At 37.0% G+C, this 25,806-nt stretch overlaps 1 protein-coding gene and 1 long non-coding RNA gene across 4 annotated transcripts in view; one reads left to right on the top strand and one right to left on the bottom strand.

The window, feature by feature from the left end:
* LOC135206178 (uncharacterized) overlaps positions 1-25,806 on the top strand; it is a 469,022-nt gene that overhangs the window by 205,796 nt on the left and 237,420 nt on the right. The window lies entirely within an intron of this gene.
* The window catches only part of LOC135206169 (uncharacterized), a 48,805-nt gene continuing 39,941 nt past the window's right edge, over positions 16,943-25,806 (bottom strand). For all 3 annotated transcript variants that reach the window (XM_064237463.1, XM_064237461.1, XM_064237462.1), the window contains exon 5: positions 16,943-21,609. In XM_064237463.1, coding sequence (XP_064093533.1) covers positions 21,220-21,609 — 390 coding nt within the window. In that variant the 3' untranslated portion in view covers positions 16,943-21,219. The remainder of the gene's footprint in view (positions 21,610-25,806) is intronic.

The following is a 25,806-nucleotide window of genomic DNA, read 5'->3' as shown; positions in this document are numbered from 1 at the left end:
TCGTGATACAGTATATTCTTATTATTTCCGTATGTACTGTTTATATAAACCTTTATACCGACCTTCCTATTCTCGTACACGCCATGTGGAAATTCTGAACTCTTGGTCAGCTTTTAACCTTTGTACCTCATAAGACATAAAAAATGTGTATTCCAGTTGCGATAGGAGAATCCATTAATTATATTGTCTTGCTATTACATACTGTATTTATTATAAGTATTCTTTTAAGGGTAGATAAATGAAGACTGAATCATTAAGTGACCCTTGCAATTAAGTGTCGATTAGGTGTGAAAGGGGATAGGAGGCCTGATGTGGATCTCAGAACAACTCCGACAGCCAACAGAGAAAAATTTCATTATTGTGCTACAAAAACGAGTTTTCAACTTTGAAAAGAAAAATGGTAATTTGTATCATTGACGCTGCGTGTATCGTCACAACTACTCTAACTTACAGTAAATTAAAGGAGCTATTTGTTTGTTAGAACGATTTTTCTGCGCTCTCTTTGCTAAATGCTCTTGCTATTAATTTGCAACTTTTTAACAACATCGTTATTTCTTGAATTCCTTAACGTGAGTTTTCTTTAGCATGGATTCATTATTTCATATCATATGCTAGTATATTTTCATTCATCCTTCGGTTTTAAAGTGGATTCATTCATACGTCTTGTAATACGTGTTGTCTTTTTATCCTCTGAACTGTTTATTGTAAATATTTTCATTCACAATTTTATCTGCCTTGTCGTCAGGACGTCTGATTTTCTTTATGGATGACTCTTCCAGGGTACTGACCAGAGACACTTCGTTGTCTGATTTGTATCTTCTGACCAAACGGAATTCAGTTCCCTTAGGGAACATTTTTTTTTTTTATCTATTCCCTCTTACATTTAGAGGATTCCATTGGGTAGCACGTTCAGAACATTAGAATATTAAAGTTATGTATCCAGTGTGTGTATATATATACATATATATATATATATATATATATATATATATATATATATATGTGTAGTGTGTGTGTGTGTGTGTGTGTGTGTGTACACACACACACACACACACACACACATATATATATATATATATATATATATATATATATATATATATATATGTATATATATATATATTATATGTGTGTCTATGTGTGTAGGTTTGTGTGTGTGCGCGGCCGCGAAGAAAATGTTTATGGGTGGCATTGCGCTTTTGTGTCGCGTGGTTTTTCCGTTCTTTTATTTATCTGCGATAGGACTCGCGGGATATCTAATTTTCTAATCCAACGACAGATACATGTATTCTTGTCTTCTTGTTATTCACCAGACGTAGAATGCCTTGTCAGCCATTAGACTGTGATCCACGATAAGAATCGATTTTAAGGAAGAGGATGAGGGAGATATCAGTCACTTCGTGCCTTTATAGATGCGCGTTGGGGGCTTTTTGTTTTACTCATTAAGTGGTTGCTTTGTTCTCGGTACTTCCGGTGTGGTGACTAATTTCACGTATGTTAACATTTACATGTATCGGTTCATCAATTTTTTTTTTTTTTTTGTACTGGAATCTGTTTCATTGGTTGTAAATTATTTTTTTTATATATGTATTCCTCGGGATGTGGTTTTCTTGTAGACTGCCTATATCGAAGTCTAGATCTTGGCCGATGTGTTAACACACTTTTTATGTATCTGTATATGTGACTGAGTGAAGGATAGTACACGTAACTGTATTATGTTGTTTTAGATTTAGATGGCCTTATGCCAGCACGGGCTCTTGCTCCAAGATCAGCCCGTAAACTGTATTGGGTAGTACTTTCTTTCGCAACGATAGGCTTAAGAAAGACCTTACCAAATTCGAACAACGTAGGCGTTCATGCTTCGTCATAACCCGTTATTGCTGTAAACATGTATACAGTTCCGTGAGAATGTAGAGGCGATAAAACACCTAAAAAAAACGGACGCTTGTATTATTTTAGGCCTATAGGCCTACAGGGTATTGGTTGAGCAGAGGAGGCGGCCTATAGCAGTGGTCAGCGAAAGAGCGAGAAACGGAGCGCTGTAGGTGTCAAGGGGCTATGTGTCAGTGGGGCTTCATTCATCTCTTGGAAGGCGTCTCTCTGGCACAATCGACACGGAACCTCTATCCGATACGTGATGAAACCACGATTCGATACCCGCCCCGACGATTTTGCGGTCGCGAAACACGGGAAAGGTTTCAAATTTTACTAACTGGTCGATGGTATCTAGACGGTGGGCGATCCGTCGGTTGGTTGGCCTGGCCGGTCGGTAGGGTCGAATGGTAGTGGTGATAGCGAGATATGGTGGATGGAAAGAGGGGAGAAGGTTCAGGGGGGAAGGGGTCGTTTGTGGGGAGGAAAGTTAAAGAAGAAATGGCTCTGAAAGTCGTAAGGGAGGAACAATGAAAGGGAATGGAATGGAAACAGACTGTGCGTGGAAAGAAATGATGTTTAAACCGTGTTTTTATATGGAAAGGTACTTTCGACGATACAAATCTGCAAGGTGCTTATGTCGACTGGTTTATATATTATATATACAGGGTGTCCATAAAGTCTCTTTACAATTTAAAGAATATTTATTACAAATGCCCAACAATTGGCAACAGTCGGAGCAATTCTTCATACCAATATTGCGGTCCATGAAGTTGAGTCAGTAATAGATCTTTTCGTATAAGCATTAATAACTCTGCTTTTGTAGGTTTCAATATATCAACCATTGGCATTCATGCACATTCCCATACTAATCTTTTTGTATCAATATATTTACACATAATATACATACATACATACATACTTTTTATGTAGCAACGATGGTTTGTCCACTATGGGAGGTGCAATCAGTCGAATAGATGGTTGAGTGCAAGGTCTAGAGTGGAGAACTACTCAGCTCACGTTTGCTAGGTCTGTGGATCGTTCCTTGCACAAAGTGTAACATTCTATCCAAGTGTACTTGGTAACTAATATCTACTTGTGTCAGTAAAAAGCATATGGTATATATATATATATATATATATATATATATATTTGTATATATTACATGGGCTGGGAACAGCATCCATAAAACTGAATTGGAAGGATAACGCCTGTAAAGGGAAACGGCATATAGTGAACAGAAATATATATTATGTAATGAGGGTGTGTATGGTTCATATGATTATATGTTTCAGCTGGCTATTTAAGTCAAGTAATCCCTTCAATTCTGAACCGCCATATTTATCTCAGAATTGAATCTGTATTATTTATGATGTTGACTAATGTTTCTGGTATTCAGGCTGAGTTGATGCTCCATATTTGAAGAGTTGGACTCCGTTGAATTCACTGTCTAGTTATCACGATTCTCAGACTCACGAAAGGTTACCGAAAGCAGCCGTCTGCCTCAAAACCAACTTTGACCGTATTCATGGACTCTTAGCCGATTGCTGTGGTCCAGATGCTTCATGTCACTTGCAGGATGCCCTGTGTCTAGATGACTTCACTTCCACTTCCATGAAGCGATGTCTGTTCATATTTTCTTCTTGTGCATAAGAAGTTACGACATTTTTAGTTCTTGAGGTTTTGCTAAATGTGTATGTTATATAGCATAAACATAGGCAGGCACACACATATATTTTATACATACATACATACATACATATATATATATATATATAATATATATATATATGTGTGTGTGTGTGTGTGTGTGTGTGTGTGTGTGTGTGTGTGTGTATGTGTGTGTAAACAGCAAAATTTCATGGATTCGATTCCAGAGCTGAAAGACTTCTCCATGTCTAATTAATTCCCATTGTACTTCTTTTAGAGTAAACTAATTTTTTTACCTCGTAGTTAGTCGACTGTGATGGGTTACCAACAGGGTGAAGAATTGTACGAGGCTAGTAGGCTCATACAGACCGATAACTCGGGTACTGGAAGTTAAACTTCTTATACACGGGAAAATGTGCACCGCACCGCATATACAGATTATATATATATATATATATATATATATAGATATCATATATATATATATATATATATATAATATATATATATATTATATATATAAATATATATATATATATATATATCTATATATTATATGTGTGTGTGGGTGGGTGGGTGGGTTTTAACATAAACATTGCTCTTCGTTGATAAACATCTGGAGAATAAAAAGGCAAAACTTTAAAATGTTTACCCGTGTTCTGTATAATATCATAATGTAATTTCCTGACCTTGGGAGAAGAACAATGTAAAAAGCTTGTCATTCCTTTATCAGTGCAATCTTAAAAGGCTTCCCTAGTATATCATTTATGGGAACAAATAACACGCGACAGGACGAATGTTTTAGCGAATTGTTTTAACTGTAATCTAGTCACTCAAGAATTTCTAAACTTCTATTTGTCAGTTTAAATAGGATACCTGATAATATGAATATTAGCTTCTGCTGTACCATATTTTTCATATCATACATTATCAAGATACCTGTGTATAAATTCAGGAAGTTATCACGGTAAGGAAAAGTACCAGCTGGCGATGTTTCGTCATTCGTTTGAACAGTGAGTTTCGTGTATGTAATCACTCATGCATTCGAGTTAAGGATGGTAGTGATTATACGCATCTGTAACTATTATTTTTATACGCATAAATTCTTGTAAAACAGCAAAAATTCCATGATCTCGTTCAGCAAGTTTTCGCTTAATAAAATGCTCGAATAAAAAAGAATAGACACTGTCAGAAAAGATTAGGATAAAGATATTTGATCAATTAAATCTCCTCTGTTCGCATTCTGTTAGTCTGTTTGTTCTTAGACTTTCCATTAGCTGCAGCAGTATATTGAAATATTGAAATATGGAAGGGGTCTAATTATAATGATCGTCGCATCAAATTAAGTAAACCCGAGTTGGAATTCAAGTGTTTTTTATCAGATTTTTTGACTAGAAAATTAAGTTCACTTAATTAGATGATTGCCGGTGAACTTTGGAGTTTTAGAAATAATGAAATAAACGAATTATTTATTTGGTGTGTTATTGAGAGGTTGAATATGTGGAGATACACTTTTAGTTTGAATGTTAACTCATTTTTGCGTCTTCAGGTACACCATATCGAGGCATGAAAGAAACCGCCATACACCCATATCCTCCTGCCACCCTCCACCCACGCCTCTGCAGTCATCATATTCGCCTACGCCAAAATACTTACGCTCTCGACCGCCCGTAATAACTCTTACGAGCATAACTGATGCAAAAGGAGCCGCGAACTGCACTCCAACACAACTTCCTTTGATTGGGTGTCATGTCGGGATAAGTTCGTTTTATATTAATATCGAAAGATGTGGCTTTTGATGTGTGCCGCCCACGTCACGTGTTTCTGTCGACGATATCCTTCGCATACTCAGTCTTTGTCTGTCTTTCGTGGTTCGAAAAGTTATGGTTTGTGTGTGTCTTGACACGTTTTCAGGGCGGGGGGTTGGGGGGAACAGGGAGCGGGAGTGAGGTGATACTGAACATCTGCTTTGACTTGTGGATTTTCTTTTAGAGACCGTAAAGCTATATTGACTTCTGATTTTGTCATATTTTGTTTAAAGATTAGCTCATGGTATTTTTTTTAATACTCTCTCTCTCTCTCTCTCTCTCTCTCTCTCTCTCTCTCTCTCTCTCTCTCTATATATATATATATATATATATATATATATATATATATATATATATATATATATATATATATATTTATGGAGAGAGATATCAGCAGCTCGTCGAACATCCTACAAATTGCTCTGCTCTCCTCTTCCCTTGCTCTCTTCCTGGGCAATAGGGCTCTTCCTTCCTAATACCCTTTTCAAACCATCGACCTCTCCTCCATCCCCTTAATAATTCAGAATTACAGTTATTTTCTACCCCTTCTATATATCAACATTTCACACCTTTTTCAGTTCTTACGGTACAAATAAAATGTAAAACAATTCATCGGAATAACCCATACTTTCCAACCCCAGCATTATTCTCCTACAGACTTAAACACACCATCTTAACTTCCTTGCGTCTCTTGTTCTGTGACTACCCTTTTTCTCAATCTTCCTTCATCCTTCTTATTTGTTCCTTTAAATATACACTTGAAGAATCAGCCGCTTCAATTAACCCGTCTCCCTGTTAATATTCATTAGTCCATGTGCCTGATATCAATTAACCCTCATAACCTTACTTGTGCTCCCAGTGGCTTTCAACTTTATCTTCTTGCAAGCACTTTGAATCCTTTTCAATAATTCAAGCAGTTGTTCTTCACTGCCCATGTCAGCACTGTATCACCTACAAACATCAGACATTGTACCCTCCAATCATGACCGATTAGCTTTCCCAAGAGTTCTGCACACACACATACACACACACACACACACACACACACACACACACACACACACACACACATATATATATATATATATATATATATATATATATATATATATTTGTGTGCATGCGAATGTCCTTTTTCTGACTTCTCTCATCACTTTATTGATAAAGATATTAAACAGCCATGGTGTTACGACATCCTTTTCTCTGACTCAATTTCTCGCCAGTCCAGTCTCACTTATTCTCCATATTGTAGCTCACACTTCGCTTCTATCACAAAAACTTTCTGTTTGTTTTTAGAAAATTCCATCTTAATGTATTCTCTCTCAAGTTTTTGGAAGTCCATTTATGCCGCAAACAGGTTTTCCCATTACTCAAAAAAAATCTTCTCGTGTAATTTTTTTTCCCTATCAATCCTTTTGTTATCTGCCCCACTTTCCTGATCCAAACCTGCGTCCCACCTCGTTATATTACTTTTTCTTTAGCCAAAAGAAGTCACCACTCCCTTCTATCATCTTATTGATTATACCAAGAGCAATTTTATCCACCATCCACCCATTTCCCTCAGAGGGTGTGGTAGCGGGAGTATCCATTCGGTTTTCATTAAGTCCATTTGGGATGAAGTTGTTTGCTCCTCTCTCTGTCCTACAGATGTTTAAGCGAATTATTTGTTGACGGAAAGAGTCACATAATATATATACATATATCTATATCTATATATATACATATATATCTAGAGATATATATATATTATATATATAATTCTAATATATAATATATATATATATATATATAATATATATATTTATTATATATATAAATTTATTATTATATATATATATATATATATCTATATATAGATATTATATCTTTATTTATATATATATATATTATTATATCTATATTTATATAATATATATAATATTATAATATATATACATATATACACCGTAGTGTATACACCACTCGGGCGTAAATCGAAGTGGTAACAGTAAATTCCTTTTCCTCTATTAAAAGCAGACCCGAAATCTTTTGAAGATGCTGAAAAAAAAAAAAACTGATTAACGATCCTGCGCTCTGCCATTTGAACTTTGGTAACTATTTGACTATCAAGCAACTGTAAATCGGTATAAATTTAGCGCAAAAGATGAAGTCGTTATTTCAAAATCAGGTCTCGGTGGGTTAAAGCGCATCTGTAGCTGAATCCCAAACAGATTTGTCGTGAAGGTGGCGACCACCTTCAGCGAGTTGCGTAAGAGATAATAGTCGACTGCTAGCCGCATGTAGGTGCGACATCGTGTCGCATTTACGTGTGACATAGTGTGAAAGGCCCCTAAGCCATTTTAGCTTCTGAAAACGGATGTTCTTGAAATTTATTCATCTTCAAGTCTGTTGCGTAGCACAGTGATGAGGACTAAGCGATCTAAACGGCTTTCATTCATCAGTGATGTATGATAAGATTTCATGAATTCTAACCCAGATGTACAAGGGAAAATTCGACGTCGCATAATTATAGTGAATGTCAATGGCGGCATTTGAAAATCGCACTGACCCTCGTACTAGCCTACTTCGCCAGACCCTTGATGTGATCCATTGAAGACTATTATTTGTTTTGTTAGACTTAACCGGTACCAAAATTTATATTCATGGGATTTCAATTCACAAATGTTATTATTACTATTCCTAAAAGTATTGCACTGAGGAATGTAAAGCAAATTTGTCCGAACATTTATCTGACCCGATCCGAAGTACGGGCAGCATGAGACTAGAAATTCTGATGAATTAAAGCAAAAATAGGGAGGACAGTTTACAAGAAAATGGGGAGGGTAAATGAGTAGAAGCTGAACAGGCTCTCTCTGTGAAGGCAGTCGTTCAAACTAAGAACAAGAAGATCTGTAATGTATAAAACGGAAAATAGGGAAGGTAGGGGACGCAGCTCTGTCCTTTAGGTACAGTGGAAATAGTGACAGGGTAAAATGCCGACAAAATCTGAAATAATTATATTCCCACTTAAGCGATTATCAACATTTATGTTATTTAACCTTTATCAGGACCATTGGGTCTGCTTTAAAAACTGTCTGCAGTAACTAGAATTAATATCTTCCAGGAAAATTGTCTACTATTTTCACATGTATTTTGCTGTTTTACAGTATTTTACTTTTTATTAATGGCTGGTTCAAACGTAAATGTAATTGAAAAACCCTATTTTGCAGTGCTTGTAAACACACACACACACACACACACACACACACACACACAATATATATATATATATATATATATATATATATATATATATATATATATATACACACATATATACGCATGAATAAGAGATAATGCTTAAGACACGCAGAAGGTGGAGATTGTCCTCACGACACTCGGCTTCTGTCAGTTACTGTCTCGCTGGAGGAGGCGTTGGGACTTCCTTCTGTGTCTCGCATCTCAGGCGAAAGAGAATTAGAGGCGACGTTAGATGTGGCTTGTCTTTGTGAAGGAGGCGAGTGCTGATAAAAAAGAAGTTCCTCTGTGTAATGTGTTTTTACAGAAGACTTTTGTTCTATCATGAAACAGAAGATAAAAGAGGAATGTCGGAGACGCTTGAGGGAGTCACCAAGGGCTATTGGTCTTGTTTCTTTGTTTTATTGCTAAGAATAAGCAGCATTTATCGTTTGGCTTTCAAATGGCACCGGGTCTTAGAGTAACTTAATACATTTTGATCTATTCAAGTTTATAATGCATCGTCCCACGAAGTTTATTTTTAATTTTTTTTAAATATTCAGTTTGAAATCTTTGAAAGTGATGCCCTCTCTCTCTCTCTCTCTCTCTCTCTCTCTCTCTCTCTCTCTCTCTCTCTCTCTCTCTCTCTCTCTCTGCATAAGCTTTGACCACATACTCATTAACTAGCTTAAATGATCGGTGGCCTGTCTTCCACTCGATAACAAAGGTCTTAGGAAGACTGGCTTTTGGAGTAGAACAAGTGTTAATGGAAGACACTTGAATGAGATAAGAAGTAACTTTTCAGTAATGCTGGGAAGAAAATATACATTTAGTGTTTTTGCATCAATTTACTCTTATCAAGGACAGCAATGACTGCATAAACTCCTCTTAATATATCTTCTTATGTCAGGCAGTTGCTCCATTGCCGTTGAAGTAGTTTATCAGAGAGTGTTTGCTATTATGCAATTTCGAGTGGTGAAACAAAGAGTATTTTTACCAGCCGAGGGAAGCTATTTTTGAGTATATTATTAATGAAATTGCTTTTGATCTTCACAAGTTATCGAAAGATTTTCTTACATTTACAAAATGAAGATTGAAATAATGCTTTTGCTTTGAATTCGTTTATTTTAGGAACATTCGAAAGTCACACAACCTATATAATTAGTCTCAGCTATAAACGTTCGTGAAGAAACAAATTTTTTTTTTTAAACTTTGCTGTAGGCTAAATATTATCGTCATGTTGACTGGTCGTGGGATCTGTTTTATCTAAGTAGCTCGATCATACACATCATTTTGTACCAGTTGTTTGTCTCTCAAATCTATATGAAACCAAAGGCCTATCAGGTAGCAAGCCATTTTTCACTAAAGTTATTACTAGAATATCCCCTAGTTCTTGGATACTTTGGAATTTTAGCCATTATTGAGAAGATATGGGCTGTGAAGTACAGGGTTGTTTTAACAATCTTGATGATACAAAACAAAAAGTGACTGATGGGTATTGGGAGTCTTCAATTCAGCCACTCCATTCATTTTGACATATTTACAGAGTTTCTTCATTATAAAAAATGAAGCAATGCAAATCAAATTTTATTTGATTCCTACACTGGGTGTAACTGAAAAAGGAAAAGACAGGTAAATTAGCAAGCAAGAGACAGCATAATTGCCTCCTAGTAGATGTCTACCATGTGGAGTGATTTTTTCCTTGATATCAAGAAAAAAATCTGTGATACACATAAGAAGTTTTAAAACTCGTCAAATCCAAGCAGATTGATGGCATTAACGAGCCTTACAGCTCCTTGGAAGTAAGGAAAATCCAGAAAAAGGGAGATGACACTATACCGGTTAAGAAAAGGAAATAATTGTCGTACTTGATGGCTTGATTACCAGGCATTTTGTGACGGTTGTTTGGTCGCCTTAAATGTGAGGCGTTTACGGGTTGGGCTCCCTGGTTTTGAGAAGCCTAAGATGACATGTACATCCTTGCTAAGATTCTTGACGACGTCGGGTGCGATGCTTTTTTTTTTTTTTTTCTCTCCTCTCCAGAACCTAACCCTCTGCAAAAGAATTCAATGTTTGCATTCTATTCTTGGGAGATTTTGAAGCTCTGAAATTTCAGTTGTGTTATTAAAGGATGTAATCACTAAATGAGATCACATCAAATATCCTTAACCTTCGTTTTATAATTTTGCATAACTGAAGGTATCGTCCCATATAAGTCTGTCATGTAACGAGAATTGTACCTTACATTGGTCTTTGTGAAATAAAAACTTGCATTGTACTACATAAAAGTATCCCCTCTTTGCAACATATAAGCTTTTCACAAAATTAGGGTTATGTCTACGTATAGTATATTGGTTTCCTTACACGAAACAAAGTAATCTTTTATGATGAAGTGCAGTACTTTTGTTTCATCTGTTGAATATCTTCAGCACGGCAACAAGAATGCTTCAGTGCATTAAAGATGATTAGTAGATAAGACAAGTTTCATGATAATGAAGATTAACCAGATCAGATGTAAATATTTAGGTGTCCCGCTGAAATGTCTCACGATTTGGAAATTCACTCCATTTTTCTTCATATAACCAGTGGTCGTTTAAGGCATATTTATTTTTTAAACCGAGTTTATTCAAGGAATAGGCCATTCTTCCGTTTAACAACCTAGACAAACACTAAGGAATGCTTGACCCCCAAAGTTTTCTCTTGCTCACGTATACTTGACAGAGAGAAGTGTGGATGTTGAACACAAATGAAAAGATGACCTTAAACGTTATTGAGACGAATTGTTTGAAAAGTATGTGTATAGAAAGGAATGCAATGTATGCGACGATGTTAAAAAAAGATCTTCGTAGGAAAAAAGGTAACCCAATGAATTTTGAGATGGTTCGGTAACGTGATGAAAACATGGGACATGAGATTGGTGAAAAGAGTTTATTGCAGTGGGAGGACGAAGGCGAGGAATCGTGGAATCGTGAGAAAGGGACGGCTAGATAGTCAGGTGGTGTTGCAATGGAAGGGCCTTCAAGCCGAAAGGCGAGAGAGTGCGGCCGAGAGTGGTACATTGTGTGTAGGTATATGAAGCGTCTTATCTTACTGAATTTTTTTTATGATTGGAGGTTTATCTGATTCAGCAGGAAGAAGGAATGTGGCAGTGCTAATCTTCTTGTCTGTTTATCTATTTATACGTGTATGTATCTACAGGTTACAATAAAAGTAATATCTACATTTCAAAAATTCTTCAAGTTTAAGATTCAGAAGCTTAGCTGCAGGGATTTATTGTTTAAAAGTACCATTCTCGTTGCTTTAGTGTAATGTGCATGGTAAAATCGCATCTTTGAACATATTGGGAGATCAGTTTAGAGGTTCAGCCACACTCGTCAACGTTCAAATTATGACCACTTTTTGAATGTGGACCACTTTCAGTCCTTAGCTGCAGATCTAATTATGCAAGGTCCATCGAGGTGAGGTGCTTTTACTCCTCGCAAATTTGTCTCTTGGTTTTACGGTTTTCCTCTTTCATTTGAATTCAATGGCTACACTTATTGCATTTGCATTTTTTGCATTTGACTGACTCGTAAGATCTGCAGCTGGCTTTTTAAATCTTCAAACTTATGTACGTGTATTTTATTGTGTTTAAACAAATATTCCTTTTTAGATTGCCGATACTGATTTTCACCTCTCTATCTCTCTCTCTCTCTCTCTCTCATATATGTTAAATGGGCCTCCTTCAGTTATTTCTATCTTCACGACTCGTTTCATAATTAATTAGTATAGAGTTAGGCAGATGTTTTACGGACCGGTGCCTTTTTCTACTCCAACTCTTCATATTTATCCAGCTTCGGGCCGTCTGTAAGTTGGTAGTTCCCCCCCCCCCCCCCCACCCTCTCTCTCCGCTCTCTCTTCTCTCTCTCTCTCTCTCCTCTCGTCTCTCTCTCTCCTCTCTCTTCTCTCTCTCTCATGCTCTCTGTCTATCTCTGTACATTATATGAATATGTGTACATATAAATGCATATATAATTAAATATATGAATTTTTGTCACTTATTCGCAAGTGACTTCTTATGTTCACAGATATTTGCCTGAGTGGTCAAAGTCGACTGTTTAGCATATTATGTAAACCAAAAGGCCTGGGTCGAATTTTGGCACGGACGTATTTACTTATCTCTTACATTTCCCTTTGGGTTTAAGTTATTCCAAAAAACTTTATATTCGCGTGTGTGAGTATACATACAGACATGACGTATTATATAATTTACATACATACATATATAGGTTTGTACACGAACTTGCGTTCTCTATGTTATGTACTTATCAATTCAGAATCACAATCTCATGCATGCCATGTTTCTTAATTACTTTCCTTCGTATAGTTTAAAATTAATCCTTAAGCTCGTCTAATTTTACAGGTCTTTGTTCATTTAATATCTAATGTTTTTTAACATTGTTGAATTGCCCTACTAAAACCTTAAAGGTCTTTTAGTAAACTCCATTTAAATTGAGAAAGCAGTGTGAATTGAGCTCAATTATTTATGAATAAGGATATTGTCCTCAAACTGATTCTCTCTCTCTCTCTCTCTCTCTCTCTCTGTGTGTGTGTGTGTACTTTACCTTGTGTCTAAGAATTTCAGCGAAAATGACACCTTCCTCATGCGGGTAGTATCATATCATAAGGTTGAAGGAAATCTAAAAACGTCATTAGCACCACTGACGTGTTAATTTGGTGCCATTACGAATTTCGGTTAATCATCCTGAGTGACATTAATGAAAGAGAGACCATTTTTCTGCCGAGTGACAGCTAATGAGACTCGAGTATGAAAAATAACAAGTCGAACCTTAATTAAACAAAACCCCCTCCGATGCTTTGTCTCGCCTAACCCCTCATCAAACAAATTACAAGACGAGTTAGAAGGCATTCATTATTTCTTTGCCCTGATTTTGGTGCTGCTACTCCTGGGTCCGTTATTTTTTCCGATTTTGTTTGTTTGTTATGTTTGATATTCGGTTTTTTTTTTTTTTTTAATTTTGCCTTAGGTACACGCTGCATGATTTTTTTCATACATATATTTTTTAGATAGAATTTATGGAAGTATATGTTTGCTTGCGTGTATACTGTATAATTGAAGAGAAGGGTGTTATATAGTATTTCCTTTATGTACACTTGTAAATGCATACATGCACATACATACATATATATTAATATATGTATATTTGAAAGTGTGCGTATTTCTGATTGCGTATATGAAATAAATTTTGTTTACAAACAAGTGTCTGTGAGACTTATATAATTACAAAGCCATAGGCATAATTAAGCGAACGAAGACAACTGTAAATTAGCCAGGAGAATAAATGAAAAGAAAGAAAGGGTCTCAGGGGTATAACACACAGGAAGTCTTCCAGCTTAACCTAACAGACGCCATCCAAGGCGGATGTTTATTAGTTTAATTACACAGTGAAGGAAATAAGTGGAAGACCGCTTGCCACTGCCCCCCCCCCCCCTCCCACCCCCACGGTAGACAAAATACTTTGGGGAATGTTTGTTCTCCAGGACGCGTGTCATTAAGAAAGACATTTCCAGCGAAAGCGAAGGATTCGAAGGAAACTGGAAGAACAAGAAGAAAGTTTTCTTCTGGTTAGCATAGAATTTCTTCCATGGGAATGATTTTGTGAGGAGGGAAGACGCGTCAGTTAGGAAATCTCTCTCTCTCTCTCTCTCTCTCTCTCTCTCTCTCTCTCTCTCTCTCTCTCATATATTCTGGATGAGTTTTCCACTGCTCTTAAGAGTCTTGTGATGGATGATCCGAATTGGATAACGCCGAAGAACAAAAAGAAAGCGCTTGCTGCTGTCTCCCGATATGGTATTCAGATGTTAGTAATAATGCATGACGTTTTTATGGCTGGTCTACAGTAATTGATCTACAAGTTATTACCCATATATAAGAACCTTATCAGGGGAACGAAGCCATGAGCTAAAAGGACCTATGAATAATATCGCTGCCTGTTGTAATTTGTCAGAAGTTGTACATCACGTTTTATCGTTCTTCAAGTATGGAAAAGAATGCCCATTGTCTTGTGTGTTGTTACAGAAGTCGTGATGCTAATCTGGTTCTCTTCCTCAGGACCCATGGTTGTGCTTTACCAGAGAACCTGTTTGTTGAGTTTCTTAGCAATACGTTTATCTTTGTGAAGTATGATGTTTGCTGTTTACCTTGAATCGGTATAGAATTTTGTTTTATTAACTGAATAAAGGTTCGTTATTAGAATATCCATAGATTTGAATATCTGCTTTGTTTTATCTTGAGAGATACGTCATTTTTAATTACTTTTGGCTAATATAGTTTTCATGAAATGAGGCCGTCAGCTTTTTTTTTTAGATTATAATTATATTTTCCAGGAAATGAGGTTCAGATATAGTAGCGTTTCACCTCTTGTCCGTTAGAGCTTAATACTGTTCTTATCAGTGACACGTTCATGATTTATAACCTTTATGGGATTAAGTAGACGCCAGATATTTGGTCTTCCGAGATATCGGTGGCATGGGAGCGTTCAGTCTCACTTGATGTGACGATGCCCCGTCAGATATGGTTATGTACTTCATTTTCCTTTCATGTCATATGTTTATTTGTTTGTTTTTGACTCACTTGGGATGAAAGATAATGCGGGCTTTTCTCATCAGAAGTGGTTCGAAGTGTGTACACTTGTTCGTGCATGTAGGTATTTTTGTATGTTTTGCGTAAATTTTTCACATTTTCGACTCCCCAAAACTACAGGATCAATTTCGACCGTAATAATTACAAATAATTACAAAGCGTCTGACAGTATACGACGAGGTACTTGAAAATCCAGAACTACAGAGCCTCAATTGCCAAAAATTACGTGAAGTATTCCTCTTGTAACTTTGATTCTAGTTTGTTCAAACCTTGGGCCACGAGACCAGGATGTGTCAATGGCAGGGGTCTGAGGCTTTAGACAGGAAAATGTTGGAAAATCATAGCCAGGTTGGAGTCACAATATGTATCCAAAGCTTTGTTGGGAATACATAAGAAAAAACTTGAATCGTATATTTGCAAGTGCAGCAGAGTGACTCGGGTGAGCAATATGGCCATTGGGCCTCAAGTTTATTATGCTTAATTAAATGTTTTACTAACGAAGGAAAGCATGTATTGTTCGTAAGCTTTAGTTGCTTATTTTGAGTTCTGTCCGTTTGATTTCATTTACAACTAATATTGTTTTCTGGTCCATGTGTTTTCTAATGCCAAATATATGAAAGTATTATGAACATAAACAGTTCCTTCACAGTGGAGATGTGGATATATATGTAGTATATTGTCGATATGAATGTACTTCATATCTTCGTACACCGTACCGTCCTTCCTGCAGGCTTGGGTCCAAGTACAAGAATGTAAATTAGCTTGATATTGTGCTATACTTGTATATATTTTGACTTACATATTCCACTTTGTATTTTTTTTTTTTTTTGTCATAAGGCCGCTGGCGTGGTTAAATGCACTTCACCCTATGAATATAAAATTGTCAGGACACGACTCAGGAAATTATGTTTTTAGTCTGTTTTGGTCATATGTGGAATTTTTTTTCTTTTGTGTTGAAACAAGGCAAGTAAATGCGACAATTTACATAACCTGCACAATAAAATGCTGAAAACTTCAGCCACCATAGTTGCAACCTTCGTTATATATGGAACCATAGTACATTTTGAAGTCTAAAAGGAATGTGATATCTAAAAGGGAGACGGCTTCCTTTTTCTTATCCGTCTTCTTTTACTAAAACAAAAGCTATTCCCTTTTTTTTTCAGTTATGGCCGTCCCGGGCCTATAGGCTTCTGCATGACACTCATATATCTTATTCCGTAAGGAATGTGCTATTGTCATATCTATAAATCCTAGTACTGCTTATATTTTTATAGGTTTATTTTTGTTTACTTATTTTTCAAATTTTAAAACAGTTACTTTGTCACAAGAAATGCATTAGAATTTTACGTTTTTCGGTTGTCATATTTCGGCTATTTTTCGTAAATGAAAATAAAAAAAAAACCTTTGTTGGCACAAGGTTAGCGTAATTTAACAATGGCATTTATTTTCCATTAGATTAGTTGTCCTTTGTAATCTTAATAGTTCAGTGAGATTTGATATTATAGAGACTTTGTTTCTTATTTTTATTTCTTTTGTTAGGTCAACTTACTCCGCTTACGTTATTGTACTGCACCTTTGCGGTGAAGTGTTTTGTACACGTGAAATGTTTTGTACACGATGACAAGAGCGAATATTGTATCTAAATTTTGTCTGGAGTTAGTTAAGGAATCCAAAAAAAAACCTTGATCCAAATTGTATACCGGTAGGTGTACAAGAGATTCAAATAAGTGATAGGAATACAAAGAAAAGTTAGTTTTAATTTCTGCATTTAATTAAATAAATATCATATACATATATACAGTATTTACAATATTGATTAAAAAAGGAATGTGCGGTTTTACATGGTAAAGGCCTGATATCTCTCATTGTCAAATATAATTAAATGGCACAGATTACGACACTTTTTCACATTCTTTTGGTTGGGTTTACAAAATTACGGGAATGAAATGTAAGAAGGCTAAAACGTGTTGAAGAGGCATCAGTGGAGACTTGTTTCCACTGATCTTGATGTGGATCGAAAACGATGGAAAAGTTTTTTTTACCTTTTTATCTTCTTTTCCTTTTACCATTCAAACCATCAACTGATGATGAATTTAGGTGATTCCGCAACAGAGAGAATGAGAGAGAAATCGTATTATATAAAACTAATATATGAATCCTTCTGGATTCCATGGATGAAACTGAACTTGTTTCGAGGATGTTCAAGGGCCACTTAATTCATGAGTTGATGTTGTAAATAGTACTTATGGTTTGATAAGCACGAACCGTGTGGTGTATAACATGTGGTTTATGGTCTGATACCATCTTCCTTTTCGCCAGGCGCCGTTTTGTTGTTAGGAGGGCACTGAATTCAGTAAAAAGAGAAATGATATATAATTGAATATAATTTAGAGTAAAAAAATGGGGGCGGGGCAAATATCTTAATCTTGCAGTTCCTGTATGCGCGTGTGTGTGTTTGTGGTCGCTGAGCAGCAATGTTTTTAAATTGTAACCATAACCCACAACTTATATATGATGAAAATATACGGAAAAATGAAATATGATCCATGTGACCTCAAAATGGCAGTGGGACAATGACGTGTATTCTCAAAAGGGCAGGCGGCTTGGCGAGTTAAAAAGGACCAATTTTTCGGTAAGCTGGGAGGGTATTTACTCCATACGAATGACCCCTAATCACCAAATGGTCAAAGCCCTTTGACCAAAAAGCGATTGTCGGCAGAAGTCGACACAGAGGGCTTTTTCGAATCCATCAATTTCCAACTCTGAAACCCCAACCAATAATTTCTAACTAAAGGTGTCAATTCTACCGGAGTAATGGGTCCTATTCTTGCCCCTTCTGTAGGAGGCCGTATGGGTATGTGTTGTCCAATACCTGACCAGACAGCCCAGGTCGCTTGTCTCCCCACTACCCTGCCACCTTAAAGTACCAAGTCTTATTGGTAAACTCATGTGAATCAGTCTTTTCAATGTCGTGTTATTCCGGGTTTCTGGTGCCCCGTACATAAACCCTTCCAAGGTCTTAGAACTCCAAACTGTGGCCCCAGTCGTATATTTCAGCTTGTACCTGTCAGGTTAAACTCCTAGATTGTAAAATAATCACCCGGACTTTGAAAGTGATAGATACCTCTCTCTCTCTCTCTCTCTCTCTCTCTCTCTCTCTCTCTCTCTCTCTCTCTCTCTCTCTCTCTCTCTCTCCTACGAAATCGAATATGTAAAGGATGAAAATTTTGTTTTGAAATAAAAAAAAAATCTTTGAAATTAGTTACTCCTATTTTGAAATGCGTTAGAGTTGGCTCTGAGAAATGTGGGTAGAAAATTAAATGAAATGCTAAGAGTATCAAGCATCAGCTTACTCATTGTATCCGCTGCAAGTAAAAAGTCTGAAAAGAGAAAACACATGTAGATGATATCTTGCCTTTTAATCCAACCCTGAATCTACTTAAACTCTAGTTCGTCCTTGGTGATGCTTTCCTTCACCAACTGAACTCACAAACTCGCTTTAAAGACATTTCTGGACTGGCCTGTATGTGAAGAGCAAACGTCATGATGTCTTTCGCAGAGACCGAGTGCAATTGGGTTTGATCAGAAACAGCCCTGAAGGGATACGCCCAATGATGCCCGGCCCTGTGAAAAGCTAAGAAACCAAGGGTATTATCCCGCCTTAGTTTTGGGCCAAAAAATGAGATCAAAGTATTGACTTGGTCTCTGCAAATGACATTTACATTTATCTTGTCTGCATTGAATAGCGAAGATGATTTACAAAAACCTTAGATGATACTTTCTTTGAGTAACTAAACTGTAAACGGTACAAAAATATATAATATATGTATATGTATATATAGTTTGGGTTATTCTGCAGTTTCTCACGCTAGAGAGAACTGTGAATAATGCCTTTACATAATAGGGTTTTTTCAGAAAATCTGATGCCTACGGTACATGTAAAAATATTCATCTGCCTAATTATTATATAGATTGGTTACTCTGTTAGCCTCCATAAACAGAATAAAACAATTACATCATTTTGATCGATTATTTCATATCATTCACAAGTATATAATCTAATTCTAACAGTCACTTCTACGATGAGGATGATCCACTCTCTTGACATTCGACACAACCTCCCAATTTATCGTGTAAACAAAGTTGCATTCTACCTAGAATGAGATGTCTTCTATTGGGGAAGGGATCTGCTCGGGTGCACCTCTGCCCCCAGTTAGGCAGCGTCAATAGTGGCCTTACCTTGATCTTTGCAGATTCAGTTCCTTCAAGAACTTTGGCTTGGAAGCCTAGCACGAAAGTTATCCGACGTGTTAGCAGTACTTCCTCATACAGAAAACGTTTGAAAGAATAGGCTTAGGTTCTGAACCATTCTTACATGTCAAATGAGATTCTGTAAAATGTATAGCAGTGTCCTCTTAGCAAATTCAATTTTTCTTGATTTTTTTCACATATGATCACCAAATATACGGTTTGAAATTTCCTTTGAACGGATTTGAAGATTATTAATTTTCTTAACGCAAAAGAAACAGTATCTAAAAATAGCTCACAATGGTGAATGTCGTTAGTTTTCTGAAAACGAATTGTTTTGTATAATTTATTTTATAAAATCACTTGTTTTGAATTATGAATGGGCTGTTTAAAGATATCAATGAATACAAAAAGCTCAAGGTAACTATGAACATTTTTCTACCAATTTTAATTTTATACTGATCATTTTTCTTCCAGTTTTCTCTCATTCGTCATTCGTTTCTGCTGCCGATTAAGTATATTGATTGCATTTTCCACCGCTAAATCAAACTGTGGCCACACTGCACAAGACGGACAGAACACAAAATCCTTGGAAAGTGAAGAGACATGCCGTCGAAGCAAACGAATTTCGGGTGTTTTTCTTCCTCTTCCTGGTGGTCTGGATGGAAAACGGCTGGAAGGGAAGGGATGGGGGACGGAGGCAGCTTGTGCGCTCCTCCCGTCACTTAACACCTCTCTCACCCATCCACATGGCTCGCCCAACTACCAATTAGTGAATTTAATTACCAGTTACGGAGCCATTACTGCCCCAGCCTATTGTCCTGCCTGAACTCACTCTGTGGCAGTGACGCGGGACTTGCTATGTGGGGGGAGGGGGGTACGGATGCTGTAAGAAGTGGGAACGGGGGTTTTCGGTAAAGTGATTTGGCCAAGGGATACGCCCCTGCTGACGATGGTAGAAAACTGTCCAATTGGCTGTAGGTCAGTCAGTGGTCAGCCATCTGGCTCGCTCTCTTGGCGTGGTTTCTTCATAAGAAGACCTCACATCAGTAGCGGTGGCTTTGAAGGACTTTTGGCTAATAAACGTTTGTGTTATGTTCACTTTGGCGGTATTACAGAATCGAAAAAAAACGACTGTAAAGTTATTTTCTTGGGTTATCCGAAAGACACCATCGATTACAGGGACGGACGGCTACTGCTAAACGCTTTGGCATGGTCCTGCTTCTGAACAAGGAGAAATCATTAGATTTGTTATATAAAAGGATGATTATTGTATAAAATGTATAATGTCAAGCGCTTGGAAATCTTTATAAAAAAAATGTTACAGCTCGTGAAATCCTATGAAAATCAGTATTTACAGAATAGGTGTAAGGACTAGCATATACAGTTGAAAACAAAAACATCTATTTTCAGATCTCTTATGACGAGGTCTTCAGTTCAGACGCTCGGCGGTACCTCAGCCCCATGTTCCTCAGGGTCGGGTGTGGACGCTGGCGGGTAGGCGGGCGGGCGTAAAGTGAAAGAGAAAGGGTGAGGACTGAAGAACTAAAGAAGCGGCGTTGTAGACCAGAATTTTAAATTCTCATGCACACTCACGGCCATTGGAAACGTAGCGTTTGCTTTGCTGAATTTCACTTACGCAGACCATCCGCACGCTTCGCCTCTGGTTGGACGCTGCAGCAGCAACAGCAGCAGCCATACGCGTTAACCAGAAGGCATGAAGTCCGACCTTTTGACCCATCACGGACACAAAAGTCATGTTTGTGTATTGCAGTTTTCATTTCATTTCAAGGGAACCGCTTCTTCAGTCTTGACGTGCGCGCGGCATTTCCCATTTTTACTGCTCACTTTCGAAATTTCATCTTTATCCATGATAATAAACTGCCTTAATGGTTCTCTGGGTTCTTTTATCTCGCCATTTTTCTTAATTTTTTGGACTCTCCCCTTCTTTACGGCCAGGTATTTAGCGTCTTCCTCTACCGATATGTAATAGAAGCCGCTTTGCATTAGTTTCTCGTGGAAAATACACTGAATGTTGCTCTTGGTGTTCTTGAAGAACTCCTTATCGCTGTTGGTGAAGATGCAGTCCTTGGTCCTCCCGGGGTTGGTTTTGTTCTTGTGTTTCCTCCGACTCTTCGGGTGCCGACACCTTTCGATGCCTTTAAATGCCGACTGCAACAAAAGAGAAGAAACATGTTTGAGTTTTAAACACAAATGAACAGAGGAACAAAATGTAAAGCATTACAATTTGTTTTATTTTTATTTTATTCTACAGTGAAAATATGAAATACCAGCACATTTCTAACCATGTCCATTTCACCACCCATCTTCCACCTGCGCGCCTTCCTATTTCATGAACCATGTCTCATAATGCCTGCTTGTGCCATGATCCTCACTATCTACCCCTACCCGTTATCCCTTCACCATCAACCCCCTCCCTTCCCTATGCCTCATCCATTCCATCTTTTTCAAACCGCTTGCGCAGGGGTCACGCCGTGTATAGTTCGGACACCGATTACGTCTCTTGTAGCATGAGGTTTATCAGTTTAAGTGGGTGGGTATGTTTTATAGTGCACGTTTAAATTTCATATTCACTTCGTGCTAAACCAACGAACGTATTTGATACTGTTTTCCATCATTAAAAATGGGAATCATCCTGTTTGGTTAACTATTACAGGGTTGTTTTGCGTTTCCAATTCTTACTGTGATTTCAACTGGGGGCAATTTTCTTAATGCATCAAGGGCCATTTTTCGAAGGCACGATAATTCGACTAATAAAGTTATCAAAGAAAAAATTAGTGGACATGGAAGCACTATTTTAAGATTAGCGATAAAACTTTTTTTTTCATGCTTTAGTGACTTTCAATTGAAGTCCCATATAAGAACTCAGACGTACGATTGATGTTGACAGAGTGATGCCCTTTATTATCCTGACAGTAAGAGAAATAATATGTGTATATGTGTGCGCGTACTTGTCTTTTATTTTAGAAATTTAAACAGATATTCGAAGCTTGGTTCTTGTGCGTTTTCAACTGTATGCGTAAATGGAATGATAAAACACTTTTGGATGGGCCTCCTACTTTATTTTGTGGAATACTGAAATAGTAATCTCTGATTCTCTTGGTAGTTTCTGCATAAATAATAAACATCAAATTGTCTTTCCCTGCATGGCAGTAAGTCTCTGGAGTCCGTCGAGACTTTTGGGGTTTACTGTCGTGTATTTTGTGTTAATGTGTATGTCTTCTACACTTGTATAGTTGGCTGTACTGTATTTTTGGATTGAATACTAGTCGTTTGTACTGCTATTTGTGGTTTATAAAATTTATTTAGTGGTTAGATATAACACTGGGTAATGTTCTGCATATTGGGATCAATTGTGCTGTTCTCGTGACTTACTGTAAATTGTGACGCATTTTGTAAATGAAAATATTCTGCCAAAAGATATCAATTGCAGATGGGTTCATTGACAGTAAAAACGTTGTTGTAGGAAAAAAACATGTCATCAGTAACTCATTATGGTGTATTTGATTAGTGTTATAGCATTACTATATGTGATAATCTCTGTGATTGAATAGGAATAGCTTGTAGACTGCCGGTAGACTCCTCCGTAACCCATTATTAATGCTTCCTCTCTCTCTCTCTCTCTCTCTCTCTCTCTCTCTCTCTCTCTCTCTCTCTCTCTCTCTCTCTTCTAAGGAGGACGAGTCTGTGGGAAGGTGGGATGGGGGATTATTCAACTCCCGATGAGTGGATGAGATGGGAGAAGACCCTTTTTTATAATTATAGCCCGCATTGGTAATTACAGACCACTGCGACAGACAGGACGTGTTATTTTCAAACCCTAGGCCTATATATTTATATATATATTTCTCTCTCTCTCTCTCTCTCTCTTCTCTCTCTCTCTCTCTCTCTCTCTCTCTCTCTCTCTTCGAAGTTAGAATTCATATATCCTGGTGTTTTCAAGGTTTTCAATTAGCTTCTGTAGCTGTTCGATGTGATTTTTATGTTCACAGTTACACCGAGAAAATATATCTCTCTTTACGAGGATAACCATGCTCATAATCACATTGAAAGTAATTGCATCACTTTGATTAAGAATAACAAAGACAGTGTAATTAAGCTTTCGCTGTGAGAAGCCCGGGATCTTTTCTAGATAGTGACCCCCAACAAAGTTCGGGGTTCGTTATCTAGGACTAATATTTCTTGGGAGGATCATTATCTTTATGATATTTACAGTCTTTTCTTTTATGTTTTTTTACGGTAATCCCCAAAGGGTTTGTACTAAACACGCCACAAAGGTGGATACATACAGAGTTAAAAACCTTAGGGGTCACTATCTAAGAAAGATCCGAAACTAAGTCAGCGTTTTATACTCTTGTCTGTCGTTTAGAAGTCATTCTCCGACTCACCTATGACCCCCACCCCCTACCCCCTTTTCAATCCACCTGTAAACAGCGTACCAAGACACGTGACCCATAGCAACACCTGGCGAATCCAGATGGCGTTATAGGTTGATTCGGTCACAAGGTTGAGCTATCTCAAGGCTTAGAGTAAGATTATCCTCATCTCGAGAAAGCTTACGGGGTGGCGCCACCTCCTGCCACAAATGCTGATAAGAGATTATTAGTTTGCCCGCCACTAAAAGGAAAGTCCATTGGGAAAATAGTTTTTCTTGCAGCTACTAACCAAGTTTCGTCGTCGTTTCCTTTCTAGAATTGGTTGTAGTTTTGTAAGATATCGCCTCGTCCATGAATTAAATGCCCAAAAGATATGAAACTAAGTAATTTTTTATTTAAAATTATCTACTTTCCTTCGGTTATTATTAATGGGGAACGTAAATTTATGGTATTATCTGCTTCAACATCAAGATAAAAAGTTCACATTACATTGCTTTTGTTCATAACAATAAAAATAATGGAGGAAGTTTTTAAACCGTCTTTAATCAGATTTTTGTTTGGGTGCAATTTAATTATTTTGTACAGGAGTTGCTATGAATAGACAGGATCGTTGATAATTAAAATTGTTAGGCAAGTTGGCCGCACAAAATTGCCATTGTAAGAGTTAGCTTTTTTGCAGTGCATTTTTCACCTGAATATTTTTTAGTTGAATGTCTCAGAAGTAATCGATCACCCGAAGAATTACTCAAGGTTAAAAAGAGTAATGATTCGAAGGATTTCTCCAGAATATGTAAAGCAAAGAAAAAAAATTAAAAAGTAAATGTCAAGGTGGTCTTTTACCAGCAAGGGTTCTTGCTTGAATGAGTAGCCCTAATCGGTACGAATTGCACTAGAATAAAATAGAAACTAAACAATTTAGATTATTTCTCCCAGAATCCGGAGGGCCCCAGGAAAAGCTGAGTCTTGGGAGAAACGAAAATGTCAGGAATCGGTCATAAAAGCCATCGGTCGGTGATCCCATAAAAAAAAAAAAAAGTGTACAAGAAAGAAAAAAAGTTGTGATACATCATACTTCTGGGGTTGATTCGGTCAGAATACTTGTTACCTGGATGTTAACAGAACGACTGACCTGCTAACCTGTCATTAACCAATAGCTGGTTATAAAGATGATGGAGGCCACACACACCACCGGGCCTAATAGCCAATTCTGACGTTATACGATGGATTCTAATTGGTTAATTTTGAAAATAAGTTCCCCTTTTATGGCTGTTGTTTCGTTGTTTTCTCTTCCTTTTTTTCCAGTAATCTCTGACGGTTTTGTGAACTTCGTTTTTACCTTCGTTGATGATATTCCTCATTTCTACCGTATCTGTCATTTTGATATAAAAAATATTACTCTTGAGTATGTACCAGCAGCTAATGCCTTCTATACTAACTCAATTTTGCGCAATTCGATATTTAAATTATTATAAGATATATATATATACCTGTTTCTTAAAAAAGAAAAAAACCTGTTCGTCTCTTGTTTCAAGGATCGTTTAGCAAAAAAGTTGCAATTATTATTTTGCTTAATTATATATATAAAAAAAATTCATCGTGGAGATCTAGACCAGAATAAAGATATCAGATCTATGTACGGTATTTCTCAAACCCTTAATATGTGTAATTGAGGTCGTTAACTTAACAAGCAGATGTGCTTCAGCTTGGTAGTTCAGGTAATTGCCAATTAGCGAATGAAATACTAGGCCTATCTTTTACACGGCTAATTAAATAATACTACCTGAACGTAATTAAGTTCGCTAGTTAACCGTTTAAAGATAAGCGTCTTTTAACAGGTTTCCCAAGCGCTATGAATCAACTGGCGAGAGTTATGAGGTTTTCAAAGATATTGTCATTAATGACTGTCCATAAAAGGCCTCGCTAATGTAATAAATCAGGGGGGCATTTTAATTTTACTATGTTGCTCAAGTCT

The sequence above is a fragment of the Macrobrachium nipponense genome, chromosome 29 (assembly GCF_015104395.2).
Source record: "Macrobrachium nipponense isolate FS-2020 chromosome 29, ASM1510439v2, whole genome shotgun sequence".
Taxonomy (NCBI): domain Eukaryota; kingdom Metazoa; phylum Arthropoda; class Malacostraca; order Decapoda; family Palaemonidae; genus Macrobrachium; species Macrobrachium nipponense.
Note: the sequence above shows the minus strand (reverse complement) of the source record. Positions and strands in the feature narration are given on the sequence as shown.